At 40.7% G+C, this 27,272-nt stretch overlaps 1 protein-coding gene across 4 annotated transcripts in view; it reads left to right on the top strand.

Annotated features, from left to right (window-relative positions):
* Positions 1-25,620, top strand: part of PLEKHS1 (pleckstrin homology domain containing S1) — a 43,340-nt gene extending 17,720 nt beyond the window's left edge. For all 4 annotated transcript variants that reach the window (XM_072995525.2, XM_072995527.2, XM_078389563.1 and 1 more), the window contains 9 exons: positions 704-787; positions 3,102-3,212; positions 4,006-4,098; positions 6,465-6,565; positions 8,184-8,390; positions 9,675-9,776; positions 16,076-16,211; positions 18,787-18,872; positions 21,802-25,620. In XM_072995525.2, the coding sequence (XP_072851626.2) occupies positions 704-787; positions 3,102-3,212; positions 4,006-4,098; positions 6,465-6,565; positions 8,184-8,390; positions 9,675-9,776; positions 16,076-16,211; positions 18,787-18,855 (903 nt within the window). In that variant the 3' untranslated portion in view covers positions 18,856-18,872; positions 21,802-25,620. The remainder of the gene's footprint in view (positions 1-703; positions 788-3,101; positions 3,213-4,005; positions 4,099-6,464; positions 6,566-8,183; positions 8,391-9,674; positions 9,777-16,075; positions 16,212-18,786; positions 18,873-21,801) is intronic.
* Positions 25,621-27,272: the final 1,652 nt, after the last annotated feature.

Genomic DNA, 27,272 nt, shown 5'->3' on the forward strand with positions numbered 1-27,272 from the left:
TGTCAGCTTCACTCCCCAATGAGTGAGTGAAGCCCAAGAGCAATCCTGCGCGTCCAGTCACTGAGATACTGGGGAGGGTCTGTAACAGCCGCTCTCCACATCTGCAAAGCAAATAAGAAACTTCTGCCAGTGTAGCTTGCCTTTTAAAAAAAACAAATGAGTTCATTACACAGTTAGGACTCCATGTGTGTGCTTGGGTGGGTGCACATGCACACAAATGAATGCCTGTATTGTTCTTGATCGTTGCCTTATGACATTAGGGTCTGTCTTTTGCCTCCTCCAACCCATCCCTTACTTTGGTTTCTTTTTTCTTATTGGTGCAGTAGTATCCCAGCCAATTTCACCAATCTCCTCTTTCTCTTTGTCTTGTGTTTTCTGTGCTGGAAGTGGACAGATAATTCTGCCAGAAATAATTCTGATGCCATTATATAACCTTCCCCCCCCCCCGTGATGGATGTTTCTATTTCCCCATCCATAGGAATGCTTTTTCCCCCCATTGTGATCCAGACATGTACAGACACTGCATTTGGACCTAGACAAGGATCATGTTGGACTATTTCCAGAAGGGTATGGGGCAAGGCTGGGTCCAACTTGTGTTATCCAACAGAGACATGCACTAGGCCAGGAAGTCAGTAAACATCTCAATTTTTTAACCATATAGCACCTCTTAAATATCATTTTGTTGCTTCATTTACTGAAACAGAAACCTGAACTCAGAAGCCGGTCATATTCTTTACCAGCTGCTGCTACCACCGAAGATGGCTTATGTCCCAGCAATGAATACGAAGTGAGTATAATATATTTCCTTGCCTCACCTCCATGTACTTTATTTGTTGAGCCAAGTGGAATTGGCAGCAATGTAATGGGACATCCTGTGAGCTTGGAAAAAATATTTCTGCAACTGAACTCCCTGAAACCCTAGCCATGGACATTAGGAAGGTAAACTCCTAAGATTCTGGACTGCTTTTATAATGTGAATCTAACATATTATATGCAAAAAAGAAAGAATCACATTCTGAGAAATCATGTTATCAAGAGATGGAGTGGCTTTCATTCTGGAACAATCAACATGTTGATAGCATTCATCAATGTATAAATAAACTAAACACACACACCAGACACAAACACAAATGAACAGTTCAAAACTCTGGAAATGTTCTCAGTCAGTGTTCCAGCTACCAAGTCATGGCCTTCCAGGTTGCCCTTCAGTAAAGTGTTTAAGTGCTTGCTTCAAACCACATGTAATGGCAACCATCACATTACTACTCTTCTGGATAACCTACTGTAATTGGCTGAAACAGCTGATATATGTGTCTCTAGAATTGACCAGGCGTCAAATGTCTGGGTCTGAAAATTTAGTTCTGGTCAGGTTTCTGGGGATCATCACCATACAATTGGTGAAGATATTGCTGCATGCCCACCATCTCTCTCTCCCTGACAAAGATGGGGGGAGCAAGAATGAAGGACTCTGTGCTGGTGATGGAGTGGTAATGGTGGTACTTCTTATTGCCTTGGGAAGCACACAGTCAAGTACATGCAGTCCTGCCCTCCTTCTCCATGTAATATTTAGCTGTATAAAGAGTATAGCTAAAAAGGATTCTGTCCTACAGTGTCACATTCCTAGGTGATTCAGCAGGCAAAAGTCCAATAAGCCAGTCCAAGGTCAGAAGTCCAGAAGATACAAAACAGATGCCAAATTGTCAAAGCCAAAACACAAACCATAGTCACAAGTCAGAGTCCAAAACCAAAGGTCAAGCGAGTGTCATGAGTGCTTCCGAAGACCTGGAACCCGAAGGGTTAACTGTGGCTGAAGAGAATGTGGAGAGATCAGAAACACCTGAACCACCTCCAGATTCTCCTTCCACAGCAGACAGGCTTCGGAGCAGGCTTCGGGAAAGACTTAGGACCAGAAGATCAGAGGATCGCTCAAAGGCTGTCCACAGAAACCTACGTGCATCTAGTCCTGAGTATTAACAGGATAGAAAGCTTTCCAGCAGCTCAAGGAGCTGTTTTACTATAAAACAGCTCCCAGTGAAGCCAGAAATTCTGTGGAAGCAAGGAGTCAAAACCTTGGCTTGCATCCACGTTTCTTGTATCGTGTTCCTGACTCTGGACTCTGCCCTTGAACTACTCCGGTATTGGACTTTGGACTCTGACTCTGGACTACGCTGTGTATCAGACTCTGGACTTTGACACTGGACTTCCTTCTGTGAGTTGATTTATGGACATTGGCTTTGCATTCTTGGTATTCTTGACCCTGGACTGGTTTATCAGACTTCGGTTGTTGTAACCCCCGGGAACGTGACAGAGAGCAAGATTCAAGATAAGCAGAAGCGTAGACACAAGCCAAAGAATTGACTTGTTGCTTCCATGAGCTTCCAAGCCTCCAGGTACAAATTATATAGCAGCAACAATCATCTAATTCCTAGAAACATTCCATCCTGTTAAAACTGGTTGACCTGATGTTCCTGTGAGAAGCATTCATGCGAGCCTCAGACCTCTGTGCTATGAGTTTCTACCGAAGCTTATCTCTCCCTCTGACTAGTGGGGGAAGAGAATCTGGCGGTGATTCAGCTGTCTGTGATACTAATTGTCCAGCATTTTCCTCAGCTGTAATTAACCCCTCTAATTCCAGATCTTCTTCGGCTGAACTCATGACACACAGCCTGATACAGGAGAAAATACAGATTGGCTTTGAACCCGACTAATTCTAAACTCGGGAATGGTTGCAACTTTTTATACCCCTGTTCAGGTTTTCTCTCACTTTAACCCAGTGGAAATATCAGTATGTATTCTAAAAAAGATGGTGGGTGTACTCCCACAATGGGTTCACTGCTAAAATTATATGCATTTATACATGGCCTAAGTGTGTTTTTGACACATTATTCTTTAGTATTTTGGCATAAACTTTCAAAAAAAAAAACAGTCTTATTCTTTCTGTGTTTGTAACACTTTCAAAGTGAAACTGGAACCCAACTACCTGTGTTTGTAACACCATCTAGTGAGCAGTTCTAATGAATCACTTTGGGGTAATGAGATACAATTACTTAATTTTATTCTGTTTAATTTTAATGATTTTTATTCTCTTTGTTGGGCTGCAGGAATTAGAAACAGCTGCTTCCAAGAAAAGGCCAGCTTCATATCCTACTCCTCAAGTCTCCTGTGAAGAAAAGCATATTTATGATTCACCAAGAAAACTTTTATTACGTCTAGTGAGTGCAGAAAGTGCCATCAACATAATTGTCATAATATCTGTCTGGCATGAATGTGTACAAATTATGATATTACAGTGGTGCCCCGCATAGCGACGTTAATCCATTCCAGAAATAACGTTGCTATCCGGATTCGTCGCTATCCAGGGGGGACCCATAGGAACGCATTAAACTCTGTTTAATGCGTTCCTATTGGGGAAAAACTCACTGCTATGCGGGGAATCCTCCATCCAGGCACCATTTTCGCCGCCCGGTAAGTGAGGGCAGGGCGCGAAAATGCTGCAGGCGGCCATTTTCTGCACCTGGCGGCCATTTTGGAACTGCCAATCAGCTGTTCCCAAAACATTGCAATGCAAAGATTGGTAAGTGAAATGCTTACCAATCATCGCAATGCGATGTTTTGCCTGTTAAAACATCACAATGCGATCGCTAATGCGATCACAAAAAACGTGTCGCTATGCGGATTCGTCGTTAAACGGTGTGCTCGTTAAGCGAGGCACCGTTGTATTTTGAGATTTCTTCACATATTGACTTACTACATGTCTCTACAATGTTTCGCTCTATGGGTTTAAGGTACATTTATACTATAAGCTAGGGCTTGAAACTGGGGCATTATTCATTACAATGATAATACCCATCATAAAGCTTTTGTTCCTGATTTTGAGTTGTGGAAACAGGTACCTCATTTTGTGATGCCAATTATGTTTATAATGAAAAAGGTCTTGGTACATCATCCATTTCAACCTTTCTCAAAATATACTGAGCAAAAAGTAATGATGCTATTTTATTTTAGCGGCATCTAACAAACGCACCTCTTGAAGAACCTTTGGAAGAAAATTGCAAAACAGAGAATATCTATGTTTATCCAAGGAGGGTTCTAGCCCAGGTAATCTAGCTGATAGTTTTCTCTATTCTGCCTTATGCTGATTCATTGGATAAAATCCTATTGGAAGGATTTTAGGGAAGCTGCTTGGCCGGGTGAACACAGCTGCTGCCCAACGGGCCCCTCTGGGAATGGGGACTGGGCATGGGGGGTGTCGTCATCCTGGTGCCAGGAGGCTGAGCCTGGCCCAGGCTACCGTCATGGCTGCCCCGGCCCCCACTGCGATCCGCCTCTCCAGGAACTGGAAGGAGAGGCTCCTCCTGGCTGGGGTGCTCTGGCCACTTGCCCTGGCCTCGCCTTCCACCATGGCCGGCCCTGCCGCCTCCTCGGCTGCCACACGCCACCGGACAGGGCCCGTTGCCGGCCGCCATCCACCATGGCTCAGTTGCAGCCAGGCCAGAGGAGGGAGTGGGAAGGGGGCAATTGGGAAGCTAGGAACCCCCCCTCTGGGCAGAGGAGGAGGAGGGAAGGGGTGAGGGTCACGTCCTCATTACCCCCAGGATATTCATTTTTACCCCCTTTGGAATAATTTACCCCTGTTCTCTGACCACTGATCTAGGTACACGGAGAGAACTTTTCTGTGGGGTGCTCCTTGTGGGTATACAGCTTAGACATCCAAAACCCAAACTTGCAAAGCTTACAGTAAAAAAAAAAGAGTCACGAGAAGCTTCCCTGCAAATTTGGTGTCTCTAGGTGCTTGTGGGCATTTCTTAGGACTTTAAAAGGACAAATTGACAAATTGTTTCATCAGAAAAAATACAGTGAATTCATAATTCATGATTCATCAACCTTGATGAATTACAAATCAAAATGAATCACAATTTTCCTGATTTGTGTCCATCTCTAATCACCTGATAGTCACCAGCAGTCCCTAGGGAGCCCCAGAACTGAAAAGGAGGGGGGATATCAAGCTTTAATTACTTTAAATTAAAGGGTAAATTGATCTGGTTTACACTGGATTCCAATTTAGTAGGATTCCAGAAGATCTCCTGTATGGAGAATTAGTGCAGGGAAATCGCCCCAGAGGGAGACCACAGCTGCAAGCGGGATCTGAAGGCCTTAGGAATGGACCTCAACAGATGGGAAACCTTGATGTCTGAGCATTCAGCCTGGAAGCAAGCGGTGCATCATGGCCTCTCCCAATTTGAAGAGACACTTGTCCAGCAGGCTGAGGCAAAGAGGCAGTCCTGAAACCAGATTGCATTTGTCTTCAGTGTGGAAGGGATTGTCACTCTCAAATTGGCCTTCTCAGCCACACTAGACACTGTTCCAAGTCCTCCATACAGAGCACGTTACCATAGTCTCTCAAGACTGAAGGATGCCTAATACTACACTGGTGCAAAGTTACACAAGAGGATTTTGCCCAACACCTCCCTCCCTTTTCAGTGTGTAGTGCTATGTTGTTTTGTCTGTAAATTCTTACCATTACCTTGAAGTATCAAATGATTTTAACATATTTATATATAAATTCTGTATTTTTATTTGTATGTATTCAGTTTAATAGAATTTCTAGTACATTTATCTGGTATAATATTCAAGTTAGCTCATTGTTTACTGCAGTTGTTTGGAGTTGACTAAACGAAACGAAACGAAACCGTACTTGTCTAAGGGCCTCATTTGATTCCATTATCTAGAAGCAGTGCTACAGAAAAACACTCTTGGCACCTGGAGCTTCCCTGCCCTTCACTAAGCCTTCCTATTTCTATCTGAGGAAGAGTCGCTGTGGGTAGTATATGAGTTTGAGCAGGCATGTCCATGTCCTTCCAACAGCAAATGCCAATGTGTGGGTTTGCATCCTTCCCGCAATAATTTCTTTCATCTTCTATTTTTTTGGGCTCTGCGTCAAAGTCCTGACTACCCCACCATAATTATTGTACTGTTGCTTGTTCTGGCATGATCTTGCCTCAATATATATTTGGAAAATTAACTTGCTTTTTTGTATGTAAATTATCATTTGGGAAGCATGTATTTGTCTACATGTTGGATGTCATAGATGCATAGCACTGGAAGATGTGCAAGCCTAGAGGGATAACATTGTAAGAGGAGGAAATACACTGGCCTTTTAGCTTCACTTCAGGCCCTGTTTCCATCTTCCCATCTCTTTTGTCTGCAAATCAACATTTCAGGATTTCTCAATATTCAGGATTTGTACAGAAACTGAACTGATATGTATTGACAAATATTTGTATTGACAAATATGAAGAAAGAGTGTCCTTTACTTTGCTTCAATGAAATACCAGTTTTATACAGATGTATTATTTAAAGAGTTTGTAATGAGTTTCCTTTTAGAGCATCAACTCTCACAGAACTTATATTTTATATAGTTCTCTGTATAAATGCATAACTTGCATATTGTTTCTCTTTCAAAGTCAGATGATTTTTTGGCTGAAGTTAGCATCATGGAACAATCTTCTAGCTCAGATGAACTAAAGCTCAAAAGCAATAATGAATATATGTCCATGAAAGAACTGTAAGTATACAGTCATGGTGCATTTCACCCTTACATTAATCTGGAGCAAGAGCTTGCGCATTTCCTTGCCAAAGATTTCCTTAGACAATCATAGGCTCACTTTGATTTTCTTTGGAGGGAGGACATTTCATTCTCTCAAGGTCTCTGCTGTGATCTCAGTCAACATTCTACAAAAAGTAGAAGTTACTTCTACTTCATCTGGTGTGAAAATGTTGTATTAGAATTTATTTACAATTTGATTCTATTGAATTCAGATTCAAGTAAAACTGTACGTTTGTTTGTCACCACAGAATGTAAAATGCCATTAATTATTATAGTGTTTTTTTTATATAGTTATAGCAGTTATAGTTGTTTTCTGGTGTAGGTTCAAGGTTTTAGGTTTCGTATACAAAGTCCTTAATGTTTTGAGGCCTTTTATATATCAGAGTGTTTCTCCCTCAGAATATTACCTTGTACCTCCTGTTCTTCTCCGGCCTTTCATTTCTGGGTTGCCACACTGAGATATATAAGGAAGACTGTCATCAGAAAATGTGTCTTCTCAGTAGTGCCTCTATCTTTATGGAAAGGGCTCCTGATAGAAGTATTTCAGCTTCCCTACATCCTTTAAAAAATGCTAAAGACTGTCCTGTTTCAAGAGGCATTCAAAGGCATCCTCTCTTAAACTATTATATATCTGTTTCCTGTGTAGCCATCAGTTTGGGTTTGCATCTATTGTTTATTTTTGAGATATTTAATGTTGGGTTGATGGGTAGCTGGGCTATTGTTACATTGTGTTGCTGTAAATCATTTAGAGCAGTGGTCCCCAACCTTTTTGGGGCTGCGGACTGGCTGAGCCTTTGAGGAAGGTGGGGCAACCCTCTGCGCTGGCGCACATGTGCTCTTAAGCACATGTGTGAAGCAGTGGGGGAGCGCATGCACATTCCAGTGCTGGCATGAGCACTCCTCCACACCCTCGTGTGCATGCACCTACCCCTTCGCGTGGGCACTTGGACACATGCATGAAGGGGTGGGGGAGCACTCACACCAGTGCTGGCATGCGTGTGCATGCGCAAAGCAGCTGTGGGGAGAGGAGTAAGTGCGGGGGGTGGGGTGGGAGGTCTGTCTCTGTCTCCCGGTCCAGCTCAGGCAACGGACAAGCACTGGGCTGCAGACCGGGGCTTGATGACCTCTGATTTAGAGCAGTGCTTTGCATTAAGTCAGCAGTATATGAATGCATGAACTAAACATACAAGCAAACAAACAAACAAACAAATGTTATGGAGGAAGTGAACAGTCACAAAAAATGAGGAGTTTTTAAGACCTCCCGACTGCTTTCTTCATCAGGTTAGGTGTCACAGAGAGACAGAAAAAAAATGATATTATTCAATTAAGTATGGCTGCAAATTGATCACAGAGTTCCATACACTGAGACATGAAAACATGACAGTGCAAACAATACCTTCATTGTACCTTGGTTACAATATTTTCTGTGTGTGCCCATGTGTCCACATGCATGCATTGCAAATGTTAACATCTTCCTCAGTTTCCCACCAATTTTTAATTACCTGCTAAAAACTGAAGTTTCAGTGAGGCAGTTTTGCTGTATTTCTTTTTAAGCGAAATCTAATTTACTTATTAGGCTTTTAGGAGTCACAGAAGAGGACATTCAGTCTGCATGCAAAAAGAATGAATCATTGACCCTTCCTGAAAGCCAGAAAAAGAGTTCAAATACACAAGTACCAGAGGACAAACCAATGAAGCCAATGCCACTACTGAGAACTTCCAAACCAGAAAAAAACTCCAAAATATCATCACTGTCAGTAGTTCAATTGTCCATAATTCTCAGGTAACAATGCCTGGAATGAGATTTATTGTTTTAATATTTATCATAAAATCCCTGAAAACTAAAGGAAAGTGCTTCTATTTAAATCAAGTTTGCCATTGTTCCAAAACCAAAGTGATACAATCAGTCCAATAGTTAAGAAGAAAGCTCTGAAGTTTGTGCTTGGTTTATTGTGTAAGCCAGGAAGATCATTTTATCATTGTCTACTCAGTGTGTGACCCTATTGAATTCACTAAAACATAGATGCAATTTTCTTCCATTGACTCCTGTACTTTGCGGAGGAGCAGGGTAATTAGTTGCTTCAGTCTTTGCTTCTACAAAAGTTTGATTTTGTTAGGAAATAACCCTGTTTGTCACAAATTGCTCGACAGACATGTTCTAAACACCAAGCTATCGCTTCAATCTAATAGTACAATTTGAACTTAGATTGTATCCACATTGGCCAAAACTGTTAATGGTTGACTGTTCTTAATGTCCTTGAGTTTGCACCTCTTTATCTGTCATAGAATCAAAGTGCAGTGACAATGCGCATGCAGGTGCTAGGTCATTTGCTGTTTAGCACCATCTCTGCTGTACATTAACAATCTTAGCTGCATGGACATATACATGCAGCTATACCCCTTGCAGCCAGAAAAGTAACCTTGTGCTTGTTTGCAAACATAAGCAATGAACTGTTTTTCTTCTTCCTTCTCCATATGAGGAGGGTGGAAGAGGAATGAAGACAACATTTTCAGGTGATGCATCAGTCCTAAGGGGAAATGCCACCTGAAAGAGCAGAAAAGGGTGTCTAAAGATAGTACGGATCCATTAGCTGACAGGAACTGTGGCTTTTGGTGAGAAGGCCTGGGGCAGATCCTCTGCAGGTGGGATTAGGCTTTGGGGTTGGTGGTCTCCCTACCACAACTGCTGCATACTATTCCAGATCCAGAGCTCAAAAGCAGAGTTGAATAGTCCTTTAGTGGACTAATTTGAATCTGTAAAGAGTAGGATGTATTTTAAGTAATTAACTATTGATCGTTAGAGAGAACTGAAGACAACTCATGAAATTTTGGTGTGAGGCACACTTTCATCCTGGTTTGTAAGCCTCACCTAGAGAGAAATTTAGTGGACTCTTGTAGATATGACAGTATAGATAGTCGAAGTCTCAAATTTACTGTAGTTGTATTTAGCAAGCCATTAGATATCTATTAATGAAAGTAAAGTTACTCACAACCATTTGTAGTGTTGTTATTATGTAGTTCTTAAAAACACAATGTGAGCATCACTCAACACTTTCCTCTCTTCCAGTAAAATCACAGATGATGACCAACTGGAGGATGTGAATATTATTTTCCCACGTGGTGACTTTGTCAATTGCTTGACACTTCTAGAAGCTTCTGGACATATATGGTAAACCATATTTTTCTTGGTTTGTATACTTCCATCTCTAAAAAAAAGGTCTTTTGGAAATGAGGAGGAAATAAGTTTATTGTCCTATTTTGAAAGGATCAGGAAACTAAACAATTGAATGCATGTTATAGTTTCTCATCAGAAGTGGTGTTTTAAGATTTTGGGCATCCCTAGACGGCAGCTACTGCCATGCCTGTGAATATCTGTTACTAGGAAACTAGGTTCAATACATGGATAGGACAGAGAAATGCTAATGGGTGACAGAGAGCAGGCGGGATTGCTCAACACCAAAAGTAAAACAGTGCTCAGTCTGGAATTAAACCAATGATGCTGTGAGAGAATTATATCCCAAGGTAGATAAACAGAAGGCATGGGAACACCGAGTTACCTCAAGTTAATTCATGTCCATAGGGCCTGGTGAACTGTATCCAAGAGGACCAAGGATACTTACAGATGCCTTCTCAGAATCCCTGTATATTTTGAGGATTCTTGTAGGACAAGTGAGATCCCCGAAGACTGGGAAAGTGTTGTCCTTGTCTTCAGAAAGTGAGTAAAAAAGGAGCTTGGCAGCTACAGACTTATCAGTCTAACCCTGCTTACCTGCACAGGTTCTAGATCAGAGCATTACATGTTTGGTCTATGAGCATGTGGCAAAGAACATAGTGGCCCAAATCCTGCTGCCTAATTATGCTTATATAAAAGTATATTTTTTTCAGGCAAATTGTCTTGAGTTAAGAAATCACCATAGATATTAACTGTTGCATACTTGGTTTGGTCTATATTGATTTCATAACTTAAGACACTTTACATCCAAAAGTCACACAATATGAATCGCTATATGACAGGATTTTGGCTACTGATTAAAAGAAGGCAGCATGAGTTCCTCAAAAATGAGTTATGCGAACAAACCTTATCTCATTTTTTTGACAGAGCTAGAAACTGGGTAGATTTGTAGAAAGCTGTGGATCTTGATTTCAACAAGGCTATTTTTACAAGACCCTCATTTAATTCTTGAGGTCAAGCTGAAAAAAAATGGACTCAACAGTGTTACTGTTAGGTGGATTTGTAGCTAGTGACTGGCTGTAGACAAAGAGTGCTCACCAAGGTTAATCTTCACTCTTGAGGGAAGTAACAAGAAAGGTGCTGCAGGGTTCTGTCCTGGGCAGAAGGAAGAAACACCTGAACAGATGGGATAACAAAATACAGTGGTGCCTCGCTAGACAGTTACCCCACATGACACTTTTTTAGCTAGACATTGACTTTTTGCAATTGCTATAGTGATTCGCAAAACAGTGATTCCTATGGGGGAATTTCACTGGACAATGTTTGGTCCCTGCTTCGAAAACCGATTTTCACTAGACGACGATTTTGACAACTCCCTCCGTGCTTGCAAAATGGGTGTTTTCGGGACCTAAGCTTCGCAAGACAGCGATTTAAACAGCTGATCGGTGGTTCGCAAAGTGGCTTTCCTATGGCTGATCTTCGCTAGACAACAATGATTCTTCCCCATTGGAACACATTAAACAGGTTTCAATGCATTTCAATGCGGAAATGCTTTTGGCTAGACAATGATTTCACTAAACAGCGATTTCAGTGGAATGGATTATCATTGTCTAGCGAGGCCCCACTGTAAATACAGTGAATTTCATTAGGGGAAAATGTAAAGTTCCATACTCTGCCAAGAAAAATCAGATGCACAAATATAGGATCATTGATACCTCACTTAGCAGCAGTATGTGTGAAAAGGATCCAGAGGACTTACTGGATGACAAGCTAAACATGAGTCAACAATGTGATACAACAACAAAGGAGAAATGGTGCTTGGTAACTGAGGCATCTTTGTTTAAATTAACAAAAGGTGTCTTGCTTTAAAACTGGAAGTTGCCATCTCAGTATCTGTGTGACAAGGAGTATGGATTTGTAGACCCCATACCGTTTCATTGTATTCTTCAGCTGGATATTTTTCCCAGCCTGATAAGGACTTATGTTTGCATTAAATGGAACTGAAATACAATGAAAATAACAGACGCTTAATACTCTACACAGCCCCAGTGAACCACAAGAGGTCACACTTTCTCTACTACAGTTTGTTCCATCTGATTTAAAAAAAATAGTCTGGTGGCAAAGAGGTTTCCATTATTTATTAACTTTGTTCAAGGAACACCAAAACTTAGAACAAGAGATACAAGCAGGCCAAAAATAAATCAGGAAATGGCTAGGTATAGCCATAGAGTCCTTAAGAAGTCTGAAGGTCTTCTCCAAATTTAATAATCCTCAGTGCATAAAATGAAATTATGGCTGCTTTTCAATAGGCATCTGATGAGCTAAAACAGGCCATGATAGATTGAACAAAGGGCCACTAATTAGTTTTTTAAAAGTAAGTGTGTGTGTGTGTGTCTGTGTGTCTGTGTGTCTGTGTGTCTGTGTGTACGTACATACACAGATGCGCTAATTGCTGATCTCTGTGTCATGTTTAGTTTGGCCACGTGACTCTTTTTTGTTCCCCTTAATAATACCACTGCTTGTATCTGCAGGTCCTTCCTTTGCTAATAGCCACAGGTGCTGTTGTGTTAAGCTAATGTCCTTGACCATTTTGCATGTGTATGCATACAAATGCACAGTGTTGTGTGCGCACGAACACAAACACAGAATGACCAGTACTAGAGTCAGAGGGGACACTGGTTGCCATTCACACCATGGTGTCAGCCCTTAGCTTAGTTAGATCAGGCCACCAAGAGTCCCACCACTTTCACAAGTATGTTGGTGGGGACATAGGAGAGGCCCTTCTCTGTTGCTGTTCCCAGACTTTGGAACTCCCTTCCACAGGAGGCCAGAATGGCCCCATATTTGCTGTCCTTCTGCAAGCTGGTAAAGATCTTTCTCTTCAGGACAGGTTTTCCTCAGTGACCGGCTGCCTGACTAGGATTTTTAAATTGCTTGTTGTGCCTTATCAATCACTTAAAATGTGTTTTTAGTATTGCTTTTGTTTACCATTTCTTTAGTCCTTTTTAGTATTTGTATATTCATTGTTTTTAGCTTTTAATATTGGTCTTTTAGTGATGCAAGCTACCTTGGGTCCTATTTAGGTAGGTAGGTAGGTAGGTAGGTAGGTAGGTAGGTAGGTAGGTAGGTAGGTAGGTAGGTAGGTAGCTAGCTAGCTAGCTAGCTAGCTAGCTAGCTAGATAGATAGATAGATAGATAGATAGATAGATAGATAGATAGATAGATAGATAGATAGATAGATAGATAGATAGATAGATAGATAGATGCACTATGTACTTCCAGAGTGCCTATTGAATGTGTAGAATATGTGTGGAAATTGTATTTTTAGTACTGAAAATTAGAAGCCTGGGGTACCATTTCTGTCTCATGATTTGATAGAATCGATAAGCAGTGAGACAATTAGCAATTGCCCCATAATATTAATATCAGTGCATGAAGAATAGAAGCGAGGGCCAAAAGGACAGACTACCTACCGATCAGCAGCATCTAAAGCTTGTCTCCTGCTGTGCCTTCCACTGTGCACTCTTAACTCCTCTGTTGCAAGACTGACTCTCTCTGCTCTCCTTTGATGTACTTCACATACCTGCTGCAGTTCCTCTGTACCCAAGACGTCATTTTCTTCTTGCACTTTCAGTGATGAGAAGAAACATTTCTCAATCAGTTTCAGAGATGGGCCTTTCATCACAGAATGTTTACTGGCTTATTTATTTTGGTAGCCTCATGATCAAGGAGGCCCAACCAAAGCATCTGAATATTTTAAAAATACTAGAAAGAAATAGAAGACAAGTGCAAGAAGCAATGGATTTAAGTGACAGAATAGGAAATCTAACTGTTAATGGCCTGTGAGACCAAAGCGTGCTGCTTATATACTGCCCCATAGCACTTCAAGCACCCTCTGGGCGATTTACAAGTTAATTATGCAGGCTACACATTGCCCCAATACTCATTTTACCAACCTCCAGAAAGACAGAAGGCTGAGTCAACCTTGAGCCGCTACCTGGGATTGAACCCCAGGTCGTGAGCACAGTTTTGGCTGCAGTACAGCGGTTTAACCACTGTGCCACGAGGCTCTTGCAGGCAAAGGAGCAATCTGCACTCAAATATTGTAGAATATCCTATTTGATATTTTTTTTTCTGTCTGGGGATTTTAAAAAAAAGATTGTTAAACTAGACAGCATATTGGCTCAGGGTATATGACAGGAGTGGATAATCCATGGTGTTCTTTCCAGCTTTGTAACATGGCATTTAGTTCCACCTGCTTTGGGGAATGTAGATGAAGCCACAGGATCAAATACCATTACTTTATATTATTTGGGTTTTCTTAAATTTGTGTAAGGTACTGATCCCACTTTTTTACAGTCTACATAACAAAACCCCTGAAAAAAAAAGGGGGGGGGAGATTTTACAAAGAAAATTTGAAAGGATTGGTGCAGAAGAGAAGTCATAATCCTAGCCTCCTCCCCCCCCCCCCGTTTCAACCTATGATCCACCTGAATCACTGTTTACTGAGGGAGGGGGAGAGCTGACAATATACAGTACTTTGAGGTTTGGACTGATCTCCAACTGTTGGATTTGGCTACAGGTTTATTTATTCAATTATTTATTGAAAATATTTGTTCCCCACTTTTCTTCCCAGCCTAACACTCCCAAAGTGTTATTTTACAGTAAAGGGACAGGTCTGTAGCTGGCTGGATAGTTCAGGGGATAGTACAGCTCTGGCTGTGGAGCCAGAGGTTGGGAGTTCGATTCCCCCACTGTGCCTGCTATGAGTAGATGCAGCCTATGTGGACGTGGGCAAGCTGCACAGTCCAAGATGCTCTCAGAAGAAGGGAATGACAAACTACTTCTGAGTATTCACTACCTGGAAAACCCTGAAAAGGGTCTCCGTAAGTCTGAATTGACTTGATGGCACATGATTTTAACAGGTCCATGGGAGAGTCAGGATTATGGACTCTTTATGAATTCTAGTTTTCACTCTGCAAATGACTAGGGCAAGAACTTGAGCCCACTAAGAGAGTGCAGGGACACAATTCCAGATACCAGTATAACCCAAAGCTATACCTCCTTGCTTGGAAACTACATATATTTTAATGGAACGGTAGCATCAACATCTGCGGAACAGAAATAATCTCAATGGTGAGCAAGAACCTTAAGCAGTTCGTTTATTTATTTATTTATTTGATATCTATGACGCCCATCTAGCAGCCAAGGCCACTCTGGACGGTTTACAGCAAATAACAGAAAACAACAGAGAAACAAAATAGCAAATAGCAACATTAATACATAGGGGTAAAATAAAAAAATCATAAAGTGAAGTGAGGGTAAAGTTATAATACAATAAATACAATTAAAAGCATACAAAAATAAAAACATGGAGCATGGCAGTATGATAGAAGTTATATTATTGGAGACTATTGTATCAGAGTATAGTTTGTTCATGGAAGGCCTGTCTAAATAGCCAGGTTTTTACCCTTTCCCCTGAAAATAAACCCTAACCTGAAAATAAGCCCTAGTATGATTTTTCAGGATGCTTGTAATATAAGCCCTACCGCCAAAATAAGCCCCAGTTAAGTGAAACCCCACCCTCCACCATTGTGTAGCAACCAGAAGAAGATGACAGGACTGTATTTGAATAAATGTAGATGGTTGTACATGAAAAAAATAAAACATCCCCTGAAAATAAGCCCTAATGCATTTTTCGGAGACAAAATTAATATAAGATGCTGTCTTATTTTGGGGGAAAACATGGTAGTAGCTTTTTGAATGTGCCTAGTGAAGAGGCCAGGCAGACTGTGGGTGGAAAAGAGTTCCATAATTGTGGCACTACTGCCAAGAAGGCCCTATTTCTAATCATTGTTTTCTGGGCCTCTCTCGGGGTCAGAAGTCTCAGCCGTCCTGCCTGTGATGATCTTATAGGATGGGCAGACCTAACTGGAAGGAGGCGCTCAGTCAGATATCAAAGTCCCAAACCATTTAGTTCCTTATAGGTTAATACCATCACCTTAAAACTGGTATGGAAGCGAGCAGGTAGCCAGTGTAAGGCAGCCAGTGTGGAGGAGATACGTTGGTATTTTCTAACCCCACTCAGAAGTCTAGCTGCCTCATTCTGGACCCGTTGCAGTCTCTGTAGCAGTCCCAAGGGCAGCCCCACATAGAGGGTATTACAGTAGTCTAATCTTGAGATTGCCAGCACATGGACCGACATGGTGCGGAACCCAGTGTCAAGGTAGGGAAGTAGTTTGGCAATTTTGTGCAGTTTGTGCTTTTGTTTTCTTTTTTTTTCTTACCAAACACAGCATCTCCCAGTGGAATGATCAGCATCACTTAGGATGTATCTTTCATCAAGGGGACTATATAATGGCTGTGAATGACCTGCATGTCAAGAGCATAGATGAAATTTCTTTGTTCACAAGTAGATCCACAAGAAAAGAGGTAAGATCCACCTGTTTAATTTATTAGGGTTACGGGACCAAGCAGGGAATTAATCTGTTGAGCATTAAATCTAGACCTTGTTCAGACACAATCTTCCAAGCAAAGGTATAACCAACTGCTCTGTGTTCTGTCATTAACTGTCTCCTATCAAATCCAAATTCAAACTGCTTGTCCCAGCTCCTGCCAACTTAGCAGTTCGAAAAGCATGCAAGTAGATAAATAGGTACCACCACGGTGGGAAGGTAATGGCGTTCCGTGTCTAGTCACGCTGGCCACGTGACCATGGAAACTGTCTTCGGACAAACGCTGGCTCTATGGCTTGGAAACAGGGATGAGCACCACACCCTAGAATTGGACACGACTGGACTAAATGTCAAGGGAAACCGTTACCTTTACATATCTAATCTTCTATGAAGCTACTAATTTCCCACCAGGATAATAAATGATAGGATGCCTCTCCCATAATAACATCCCAGTTTCAGTTTAAGTGGACTTTAGCCATGGAATTTTTTCTAATGCTTGATTTCTGGAAAATTATAGAGGAGAGAATGCTTTTGAGTAAATATGTTTCTTTAAATATTCTAAATGGCCTTAATGTTGATAAAGGCAGCAAAACAAAATCTGGCTTCATGGAGTATTTATGAATACTCTAACTACCGAGGAGGCAAATATAGTGTTGACACATAATGCAGTCTATGAGAGCCAATTAATCTTGGCTGCAATGCAAGTCTTATACAGGGCTGAAAAGTAGGCTCTTCCACTGATAGGAAGATGAAGTTTTGTGTTTTGGATTCTGGATTCATCCCTGATCACAGAGACAGTAGATTGAAACAACAAAGTGGGGTATAGCTTTTTCCAAACCTCTCATGAGCTGCTAATAGTATTTGCTATGTTTAATGTGGAGATCGTAGTCTGACAAACTGCTCTGCACTCCCTATACCTCAAGGAAACCATTGTTACATTAAGCAGGGAGTGTCTATTGTTTACATGAAAAGAAATGTGGAAGTGAAAACAACAAAAGATACCCCTATCTTGCTTTGTGTTGCTGGGTTCCAGTGAAGTAAACCATTTTCCCCCTGCCTACGTTCCTTCTGGTGTAATGCCAGAGTTGGTTCGTGTTTCTCATGTACCAGGGTGGGATTTAGGGGTCTGTTTTTATTTATTTTATTTATTTTATTCATATGCCGCCCAGAGACCTTTGGGTATTGTGGGCGGCATATAAATAAAATAAATAAAACTAGACCCCTAAATCCCACCCTGCTGTATGTGCAGGGCAGACACATATACAGTATAAAGATAACTGCCTCTTCCTATCATCTACTTCAGCCCTTGGTGTGGATGGCTAAAGCAGGGGCTGCTGTCCCTGCATTAAGGCTGTGTCATTACAGGCTTCTCCTGGAATGAACGGGCCTCTCAGCATTGGCACTACAGTACCTCCAGAGAGCCAGCTGCCAGAAGGAGTTGTGCCCCCAAGAGCATTTTTATAAACTGCTGGGGCCTCAACTTAGGTCTATTTGCAGATTTCATTACTCAGTTTCCAGCCAGATATATTAGTCACTGCATAGATCTACCATAAAAGGTAAAGGTAAAGGTTCCCGTTGACAATTTTTGTCCAGTCGTGTTCGACTCTAGGGGGCGGTGCTCATCCCCGTTTCCAAGCCATAGAGCCAGCGTTTTGTCCGAAGACAATCTTCCGTGGTCACATGGCCAGTGTGACTTAGACACGGAACACTGTTACCTTCCCACCGAAGTGGTCCCTATTTATCTACTTGCATTTGCATGCTTTCGAACCGCTAGGTTGGCGGGAGCTGGGACAAGCGATGGGAGCTCACTCCATCATGTGGATTCGATCTTACGACTGCTTGGTCTTCTGACCCTGCAGCACAGGCTTCTGCGGTTTAGCCCGCAGCGCCACCACGTCCCCCTAGATCTACCATGTTGTCCCCCAAACCTTCGTAGCAATGGTAGCGGCAATGTTGGGGCTTTTCAGCTATCTCTTGGCATGACAAAACTATATGTTAGAACCAAGATCATGACTGAGGCAACAGATTGAGAAATCAGACTTGCAAAAAAAGAAGAAAGAATGTGTTGAGGCCATGAAGAAACATCTCAAAACAAAGAAAGTTAATTTGCAAGTTACAGGAGGTGAGAAAAACACCTGTTCCTATGTAAAACAAACTCTAAGAGCTCTTAAAGAATTCCCTCATCTAATGGGTTGTTTGCAATGTATGCTAGGGCTCTATACCTGCTGGCAAAAGTACTCAAGATCAGTCATTGTAAAACTTTGCTGCCCTTGGATTTTCTCATTGCTTCCCATCAGGCTACAGATAACATACAATCTAACTTCATAAACCTGTCCAGCAGCATAATTCATTGCTGTTAGCAGGCTAAATCACTAGGACTAGATACTCTTAAGTCTGCAAATTATATTGTGGGGTGAATGAGAGAAAAGGACTGTATTTACAATCTGCAAATATAAAGTTGCTAAGCAAGATCTTAACAAACTCATGATATGAGGCTGTAAACATAAAATGTAATGTTGTGACCATCTTGTTTTCTCTTCTTTTTTTCAAAGGTGAAAGTGACAATACGTCGGATCCCAGATTCAAACATTCTACATGCTAAAGGGTGCAAGTGCTCTTAATGGAGAAGAAGCACAGTGTAAGTGATTGTGACAGACCTTCACTGTTCCACTGTAAGCTGATTTAGTTAGCAGAAAATGGGTCTTAAATACAAATATCCTGGTCTCACTGGCTTGTACCAGATTCTTCCAGGACTAAGTTTGACTTACCACAAGGATGTCAAACATCTACTTCTGCTTCATTGACTACACAAAAGCCTTTGCCTGTTTGGACCACAACAAACGATGGCAAGTTCTTAAAGAAATGGGAGTGCCTCACCACCTTATCTATCTCCTGAGAAATCTATATGTGGGACAGGAAGCAACAGTTAGAACTGGACATGGAACAACTGATTGGTTCAAAATTGGGAAAGAAGTACGACAAGGCTGTATATTGTCTCCTTGCTTATTTAACTTACATGCAGAATACATCATGCGAAAGGCTGGACTGGAGGAATCCCAAAATGGAATTAAGATTGTCGGAAGAAATATGAACAACTTCAGATATGCAGATGATACCACTCTGATGGCAGAAAGTGAGGAGGAATTAAAGAACCTCTTAATGAGGGTGTAAGAGGAGAGTGCAAAAAATGGTCTGAAGCTCAACATCAAAAAAAAAAAAAAACACCTGAGATCATGGCCACTGGTCCCATCACCTCCTGGCAAATAGAAGGGGAAGATATGGAAGCAGTGACAGATTTTACTTTCTTTGGCTCCAGGATCACTGCAGATGGGGACAGCAGCCACGAAATTCAAAGGAAAGTGATGACAAACCTAGACAGCATCTTAAAAAGCAGAGACATCACCTTGCTAACAAAGGTCCGCATAGTCAAATCTATGGTTTTCCAGTAGTGATGTATGGAAGTAAGAGCTGGACCGTAAAGAAGGCTGACCGCTGAAGAATTGATGCTTTTCCATTGTGGTGCTGGAGGAGACTTTTGAGAGTCCCCTGGACTGCAAGGAGAACAAACTTATCCATTTTGAAGAAAATCAACCCTGAGTGCTCACTGGAAGGACAGATCCTGAAGCTGAGGCTCTAGTACTTTGGCCATCTCATGAGAAGATAAGACTCCCTGGAAAAGACTGATGTTGGGGAAAGTGTGAAGGCAAGATGAGAAGGGGACGACAGAGGACGAGATGGTTGGACAGTGTCATCGAAGCAACCAATATGAATTTGACCAAACTCCGGGAGGCAGTGGAAGATAGGAGGGCCTGGCGTGCTCTGATCCATAGGGTCATGAAGAGTCGGACATGACTTAACAACTAAACAACAACAACAAGGCTGTCAAAATTTTCATCCTAACTTCTGTGCCACAAGCTGCGATTCTGAAAGCACTTAGAAAAATAAATCACCATATGTAGACAGAATAACCACAGAACTATTTAAGCTCCAGAGATTGGATCTGCCAGAATCGTTACAAGAATATGTCAGAAAGCATTGAAACAAAACAATAGCCTGCAGGTTGGAAGCATTCAATATACATCCCAGTGCATGAGAAAGGAGATGCCAAAGAGTGCAGAAAATAAAGGACCATTGCATTAATTTCCTACGCTCTCAAAGTGACGCTGAATGTGTTGCAAGAAAAGTTTTACCCTGTTCAGACAGAGAAGTGCCCAGTGTTCAAGCTGAATTCCAAAAAGGAAGAAGCACTAGAGATCATACTGTAAATGTGCACTATATACTGGAACTTACCAATGAATTTTAGAAGAAGAACAGACTATGCCTTTGGCTATGTCGATCATGTAAAGATAAAAGAAATGGGAATGCTTCAACACCTGATGCTTCTGAAGCATAACCAATACTCTGTAGAAGAAAAAAAATTACTGTTAGAACAGAATAAAGAGAAACAGAATACTTTTCTGTAGGCAAAGGTGGCAGACAAGGATGTTATTTTATCCCCCTATCTGTTCAATCTGTATGACGAACATATCATACAGAAAGCTGGAGTAGATTCAAGTGAAGGTGGATTGAAAACCAATGGGAGAAATGTCAGTAATACAAGATGATATCATTTTACTGGCATAAAAAGCATTTTACTGGCATAAAAAGCAAACAGCGTGCTGCTTATATACCGCCCCATAGCACTTCAAGCACTCTCTGGGCGGTTTACAAGTTAATTATGCAGGCTACACATTGCCTCCCCCCAGCGAGCTGGGTACTCATTTTACCAACCTCAGAAGGATAGAAGGCTGAGTCAACCTTGAGCTGCTACCTGGGATTGAATCCCAGATCGTGAGCACAGTTTTGGCTGCAGTACAGCAGTTTTAACCACTGCGCCATGAGGCGCAACAATGACTTAAAATAATTCTTGATGAAGATGAAAGAAGAAAGTGCCAAAGTAGGCCTGCAGTTGAAATAAAAAAGACAAAATCAAAACAACGAGATAATTTTTAAGCAATGAAGAATTTGAAATTGTTAAAGATTTTTGATACATCAGTTCAATCATCAAACCAAAGGAAGACAAATGCCAAGAAATCAAATGAAGGCTGAGATTAGAAAGGGCATGTATAGAAGTGTATAGAGCTAGGCAAGATAGTACTGCTGTGCAGTGAGAAGTACTAGATAATTTATCCAGTTTGAAATGAAGCAGGTTAATGAGGATGACCATCTTTATGTTGACAAGAAAGAAGACAAAGGAGGACACTAATTTGTGCAACATTTCCATATACTAAGTATATATGTAAGTATAACATTAGAAATAATTAATACAATTTACACATTGACCCTGACAAAGTGCCAGGAGGCATCTTGATTGTACAATTCAACATGTGACTGATGCATGATTAGCTATGACAACTGATGCTTGTCTCTCTCTCTCTCTCTCTCTCTCTCTCTCTCTCTTTCTCTCTCTCTCTCTCTCTCTCTCTCTGTGTGTGTGTGTGTGTGTGTGTATGAGAGAGAGAGAGAGAGAGAGAGAATTTTGAATATTATCTTTATTTATATATATATATTGAATACTTCTGTTACAGAACATTCATTGAGCAAAGTCTTCGGCTAAATAATGAGGACTCAAGGACTCACATGAATTTGACAATTCTGACACAGGCAAGACAAAAGACCTTGGTGATAGAAATGTTTTTAAGCTACCTAAAACAATTATGTGATCCTGGTTCATGGTTTATGATTAGAAGAACAACCTCATTTCACATAGTCAATGTGACAAACATGGTCAGACTGTTATTCCTTGCCAATTGCCAGCAGCAACAACAGAAAAGAGAGTCCTTCACCATGAGTATAAATACCCTGTTTGTGCATACCAACATCTTTATGGAAGGGATTATATTGCTCTTGTATTATTGCTTGGCTACCTTCTCCAGAATTTCACAACTAGTACTATTCCCAAAACTGCCTCATTCCATCTAATCTATGCCTCTCCAGTGGAATATCAAATATCTGCAAAACACACATGTACCACATCCACATGTGTATGCATACACAGATACACACACAAAAAGCAAAATTATGAGGCATCTTACATGCTCTCTTTGCTTGAATGTTGAATTTTAAATTTCTATCTATGACTGAAAGATTCTAATTATAAAAGTAGTTTCCTGATGATTTATGGCACCAACACTTGAATTAGGATTAGTTAGCAATGGTTATTACTGGGAGATCTAGCAAGATGAATTCCATGCTTCTGTGTCAACTTCACATTTTCCCAGGACAAAGTTTTGTGTCAAAGGCATTCTTGTCATGATCAGGAACATCTAAAATAGATATTGGGTTAAATGGTAGATGACTATTGCTAACCTATTTTTCAAAGCACTTAAGCCCAGAGAAGCCGTGGTGCTGCGTTGGATATTTGTAGATTGTAAATATTGTACTGCAGGAGTTTTTCTTTTTGTTTGTTTGTTTTTGGTGTATACAACATGAGAAAAAACAGAGGACTGATAGATTACAGTGTTCGCTCCAATGTTCTTTGGACAAAGTCAACACTTAATTTTGGCTTCATGGAAATATTAAGAAAGAAGAAAATTGTACGATAAGTAACAAGTATCGGTAGAGAAAAGAGACATACACTTTTTCTTTCTTCAGGGGACTATCACTAGTTGGTCACATTTCCCTACAATTATTTTATTGTTGGTTGATCTTAAAAAGGTAGACATGGAGCAACAACAGTGTGAAAACCACATCATTCAAAAGCTTAGTTTTCATTTCATGTGTCTCATCTTTAATAACTTATTTTTATTTAAAACATTTCAGTGTTTATCTTTTAATTTATAAATTGTTAGGACAGTTCACAACAGTTGTAAAATGACATAAAATGAGCTCTTATAACGTAATGCAACAGATTGCCATCAACAACTACTAGCGAGCCAATAGGTTCATATGTTTTAGGGCAGGCACAAAAGTCTTTGGTGTCTAGAAGACACCACAACTGGTGCTAGGTGAGTCTTCCCATAAAGGGCATTCCACATGTCAAGAATGAACGTTAATGAAGTATTCCAGATTTTTAGAAAATATTTTTTTTTGCCTTCTTGGAATCACTACTGAACACTTATTAAGTTGCCTTCCATGAAGCAATATAAGATTCTTTGTTGTGGAATGTAAATGGCAAATGCGTAAAGATACTTAAATATAAATGGACATATCAATAAGTGAAAAGCAGTGATTGCATGAAACAGATAACACAGGTAAAAACAGGTTCAGAATGAATTCTGGGAAGCTAATATCAAGAAGAGCTGTCTGGAGAGCTCTGGGAGGTGGAGCAATCTAAGATACCAAATCACGAGTTCTTTCTTATTATCATAATCAAATCCAAGGTACATATAAGGGCAGCCACTTTTACCACATTTTTTGCTAGTAGTTCTCAGACATTTACTACATACAGTAACTCTTGTCTTTAGCTGAAAGTATATGGTACAGTCGAACAGTAGCAGAAGTTTTGATTTTCAAGCATTTGCCAAATGTGTCTCCTTATGCTGAAGGAACTGTTCAGTTTTATGCAAAGCTTGGAAATGTTACCTTTTGAACTAGAATCCCCAGAATCCCCCAGTCAGCCTAGCTAATTGCTTGAGGATTCTGATCACTGTTGTTCAAAAGGTAACATTTTCAAGCTGTTGTTCCATGAATAAGAAGAGTTGCAGCAGAGAAGCCAATGGTGTGATAAACAGGGAATGTGGTGATATCATCATCTAGAACATTGCTGTAAATGACAGGAATAACAAGATTTTCAAAATTTATCATTATTTGTGACAGATTCTATACAGGTCATATATAGGAAGTCTGAGAATGAGAAAGATAATTAAGGAAAGATTGTAAACTGATTTTCTTTGGCAGAGCTTTTTCTTCACTCTGTCAATTAAAATGGTAATCGTTGTGGGTTTTTTGGGGGTTTTGGCCATGTTCTGAAGGTTGTTCTTCCTGATGTTTCGCCACTCTCTGTGGCCGGCATCTTCAGAGGACTGGAGTAGGAACTCTGTCCATGCTCTGTTGGATAGTCTAACCAACAAACAGCAACAGAGCATGGACAGAGTTCCTACTCCAGTCCCCTGAAAATGCCGGCCACAGAGATTGGTGAAATGTCAGGAAGAACAACATTCAGAACACGGCCAAAGAGCCCAAAAAACCCACAACAACCATCAGATCCTGGCTGTGAAAGCCTTCGAGAATACATTAAAATGATAATACTTTGTGAGATACTTTAGGCTGGTGAATAAAAGTGAAATGCTGGCTGAAGATCTACTGTTAAAAGTGTCTGAGATATAAATACTGCTGATTTAAATAGCATTTGCTCCTGGGTAACTATGCTAAAAATTGCCATCATAGGTAGATGTCCTACTAAGCTGCTTCTGAGCATAAAGTCCTACCAGTACAAAAACATAAGGTTATGTTATTTGCACAAATACTGCTCTCATGCAAATGCTAATCTTCATGAAGAAATCCTGCATGTGTTTGCACAAAAAAACTTGTGCAAGTGGGTTGATCCTTTATTACTACACTGGTGGAACCATCCAGTTAGTGAAATCTTAATAAGATACTGATCCTGCTTTGTTTATTTAATTCTAAGAATATATTAGTTGCTTGGCTATTTTCTGGGGAGGGAGGTCTTAGAGTCCTACAATGCACCTTATGAACATGATCTGCATTTCAGAATTTTCCACTGCAGCTTATTTCCATTAATGAGAGGAGATGATTTTATTCTTCTTGATTCTTGTAGAAACATAGCAAGATGTGTCACAGATTTCAGTATATAGCAGTCCATTTCAAATAAAAGTTCTAATGTTCAGCTACCACCACCTTTTTAGATTTATCTTCTATTAAAAACTAACAGAGTGATCTCTGTTAAAGGTCAGCAATGGTGTTATCTTAAACAGATCATTCTCACCAGGACTTGGAACATATGGCACAGTTCCTAGAAATGCTTCTGACATGTCAGATTTGTCTTGATTATTGTAGGTTCAAACATACTGAATTAAAGGGGGAGGGGGGCAAGCTGTTGGCAAGTGTTCTGAATCACCATGTTCTCTGAACTATCATCACGTAAATCTCACCTGTACCTTTTGAAGACATGGGTCAGACACTGATATATCTTGAAACTGCATTTTCATTATGGCAAACACAGTGTTTGATCAAAGCTTGGAAGCAGCTAGTTACAATAAATAATTATTTGAGGTTTCAATGGAAATCCACCTCACCATAGAGGAAAGTTGTAGGAATGTCCTGTGTTATGCAAAAGGAGATACTGCTAATATCTGCTGAGATGAGTACATCAGCAACTGCTTTGTTATGCTGCTTGGCTAACTGTATCTTGAAATCTGACTAATGCATTAAACATTTTTACAGAACCATTATGTGGCTCAATACTTCTGAAAGTGTTTGAAATGAAATGTTTTGGTTAATAAGTGAAGTGGTTGCAGCACTAATTCGAGTGCATCTTAAATCCTTTGTTTCCTTGCCCTTCTCCCTAATTTTTCTCAATCCCATTTTTCAATCCCCTCCCCCACAATACCTTCTGGCTCCTTTCCTAGTGGCACACACCACCAGTATGATCGTTATTACTCTGAGGGCTCCATTTGTTTGAATAATTGGTAAGACAACAAAGCACATCTTCATGTTCACTGGACATGCAGTCTTACAAATGGACTAGGGTGCTGTCACCCAGAATTGCTTGGAGCCTACTGGTGCCCTTTTTGCACTTGGCATCGGTGAGCGAGGTTAAACCAGGCGAATGGCAAAGACCGAAATAGAATAGAAACCAGCTGTGCATTTGGCAGGACTCTGAGTTTGGGATCTGTTTGGGATTTAAATTCCCTTGCCACAAACTCATTCTTTCAAGGGCAGGGATGCAGATGCAATGAATCATGATTAACACAACAAACTGTACCTATATTGCATGTACTTACTACAGAGAGAAATGGAGAAAATGCATAGCTATGTGGCAAATTAAGACAAGAAATGGTGGAGAGAAGGGGGGAAAGGAGGGAAAATGAGATTAGAAAAGAATGAAAGCAGAAAAGAATGAAAGAAAGGGAGTAAAAGACTAGAACTCTCTCACACATTTCTTCCACTTCACTAAGAAAATAGAAATGTATACAGTTATTTCCTATTCAATGAAGAAAAAAAGCAATATGAGATTTTCTACCCTCTGTCTCATAATTCCAGAACTTGAGCAGGAGCCCACTCAATGAGACCAATCAAATCATGTGATAGAGAGCACAGCTTTGTTTGGATATTTGATGGCATATAGCACTGAACCTTTAGCATGCCTTAAAACAGTGGTCCCCAACCTTGGGCCTCCAGATGTTCTTGGACTACAACTCCCAGAAGCCTTCACCAGCACCTCTGCTGGCCAGGATTTCTGGGAGTTGATGTCCAAGAACATCTGGAGGCCCAAGGTTGGGGACCACTGCCTTAAAATATGTATTTGCCTGGAATGTGATCGGATACTGATTTCTCAGACATGTAAAACTGCTTCAGTTAAGTTTCTGGAACATTAGCATGATTTCCTCTCCATTAAGGAGTTATCTCTAAAATGTAGTTTGATTCTCAACTACTCTTTTAATCACCCCTTAAGTAAACAAAACAGCAACTGAAATGAATTATCATCTTCTGGTAAGGCACTTAAGAAAAAGGTCTATCCTAGGTTGTCCAAGTGATTAGGGAATGAGCTGCAGCTGCTTTACCTGGAAAGACATGGGGTGATCCCTGGCATCTCCAAGTAAGACAGCAAAACTAGCCACCTGAAGACTTACCAGTCTTCAAAACTGGGCTAAATGGAGCAATGGTTCAGTCTGATTTGACAGATTCCTATATTCCTAAAGGTCCATTTTGTATGTGTAAAAGCCATTGCTGAAAACATACTGTTTGGCTGCTCATCTGAAGTAGGAGTAAAAGTAATATTTATGATCTTATTCCCTTTGAATGTCAATTTTTGAGAAGTGGCAATTCAAAAATTCACCTTTGACATGGTGTACTTGTTGGAAAGCTGAAAACGTAT

The sequence above is a fragment of the Pogona vitticeps genome, chromosome 3 (genome assembly GCF_051106095.1).
Source record: "Pogona vitticeps strain Pit_001003342236 chromosome 3, PviZW2.1, whole genome shotgun sequence".
In the NCBI taxonomy this organism is placed as follows: domain Eukaryota; kingdom Metazoa; phylum Chordata; class Lepidosauria; order Squamata; family Agamidae; genus Pogona; species Pogona vitticeps.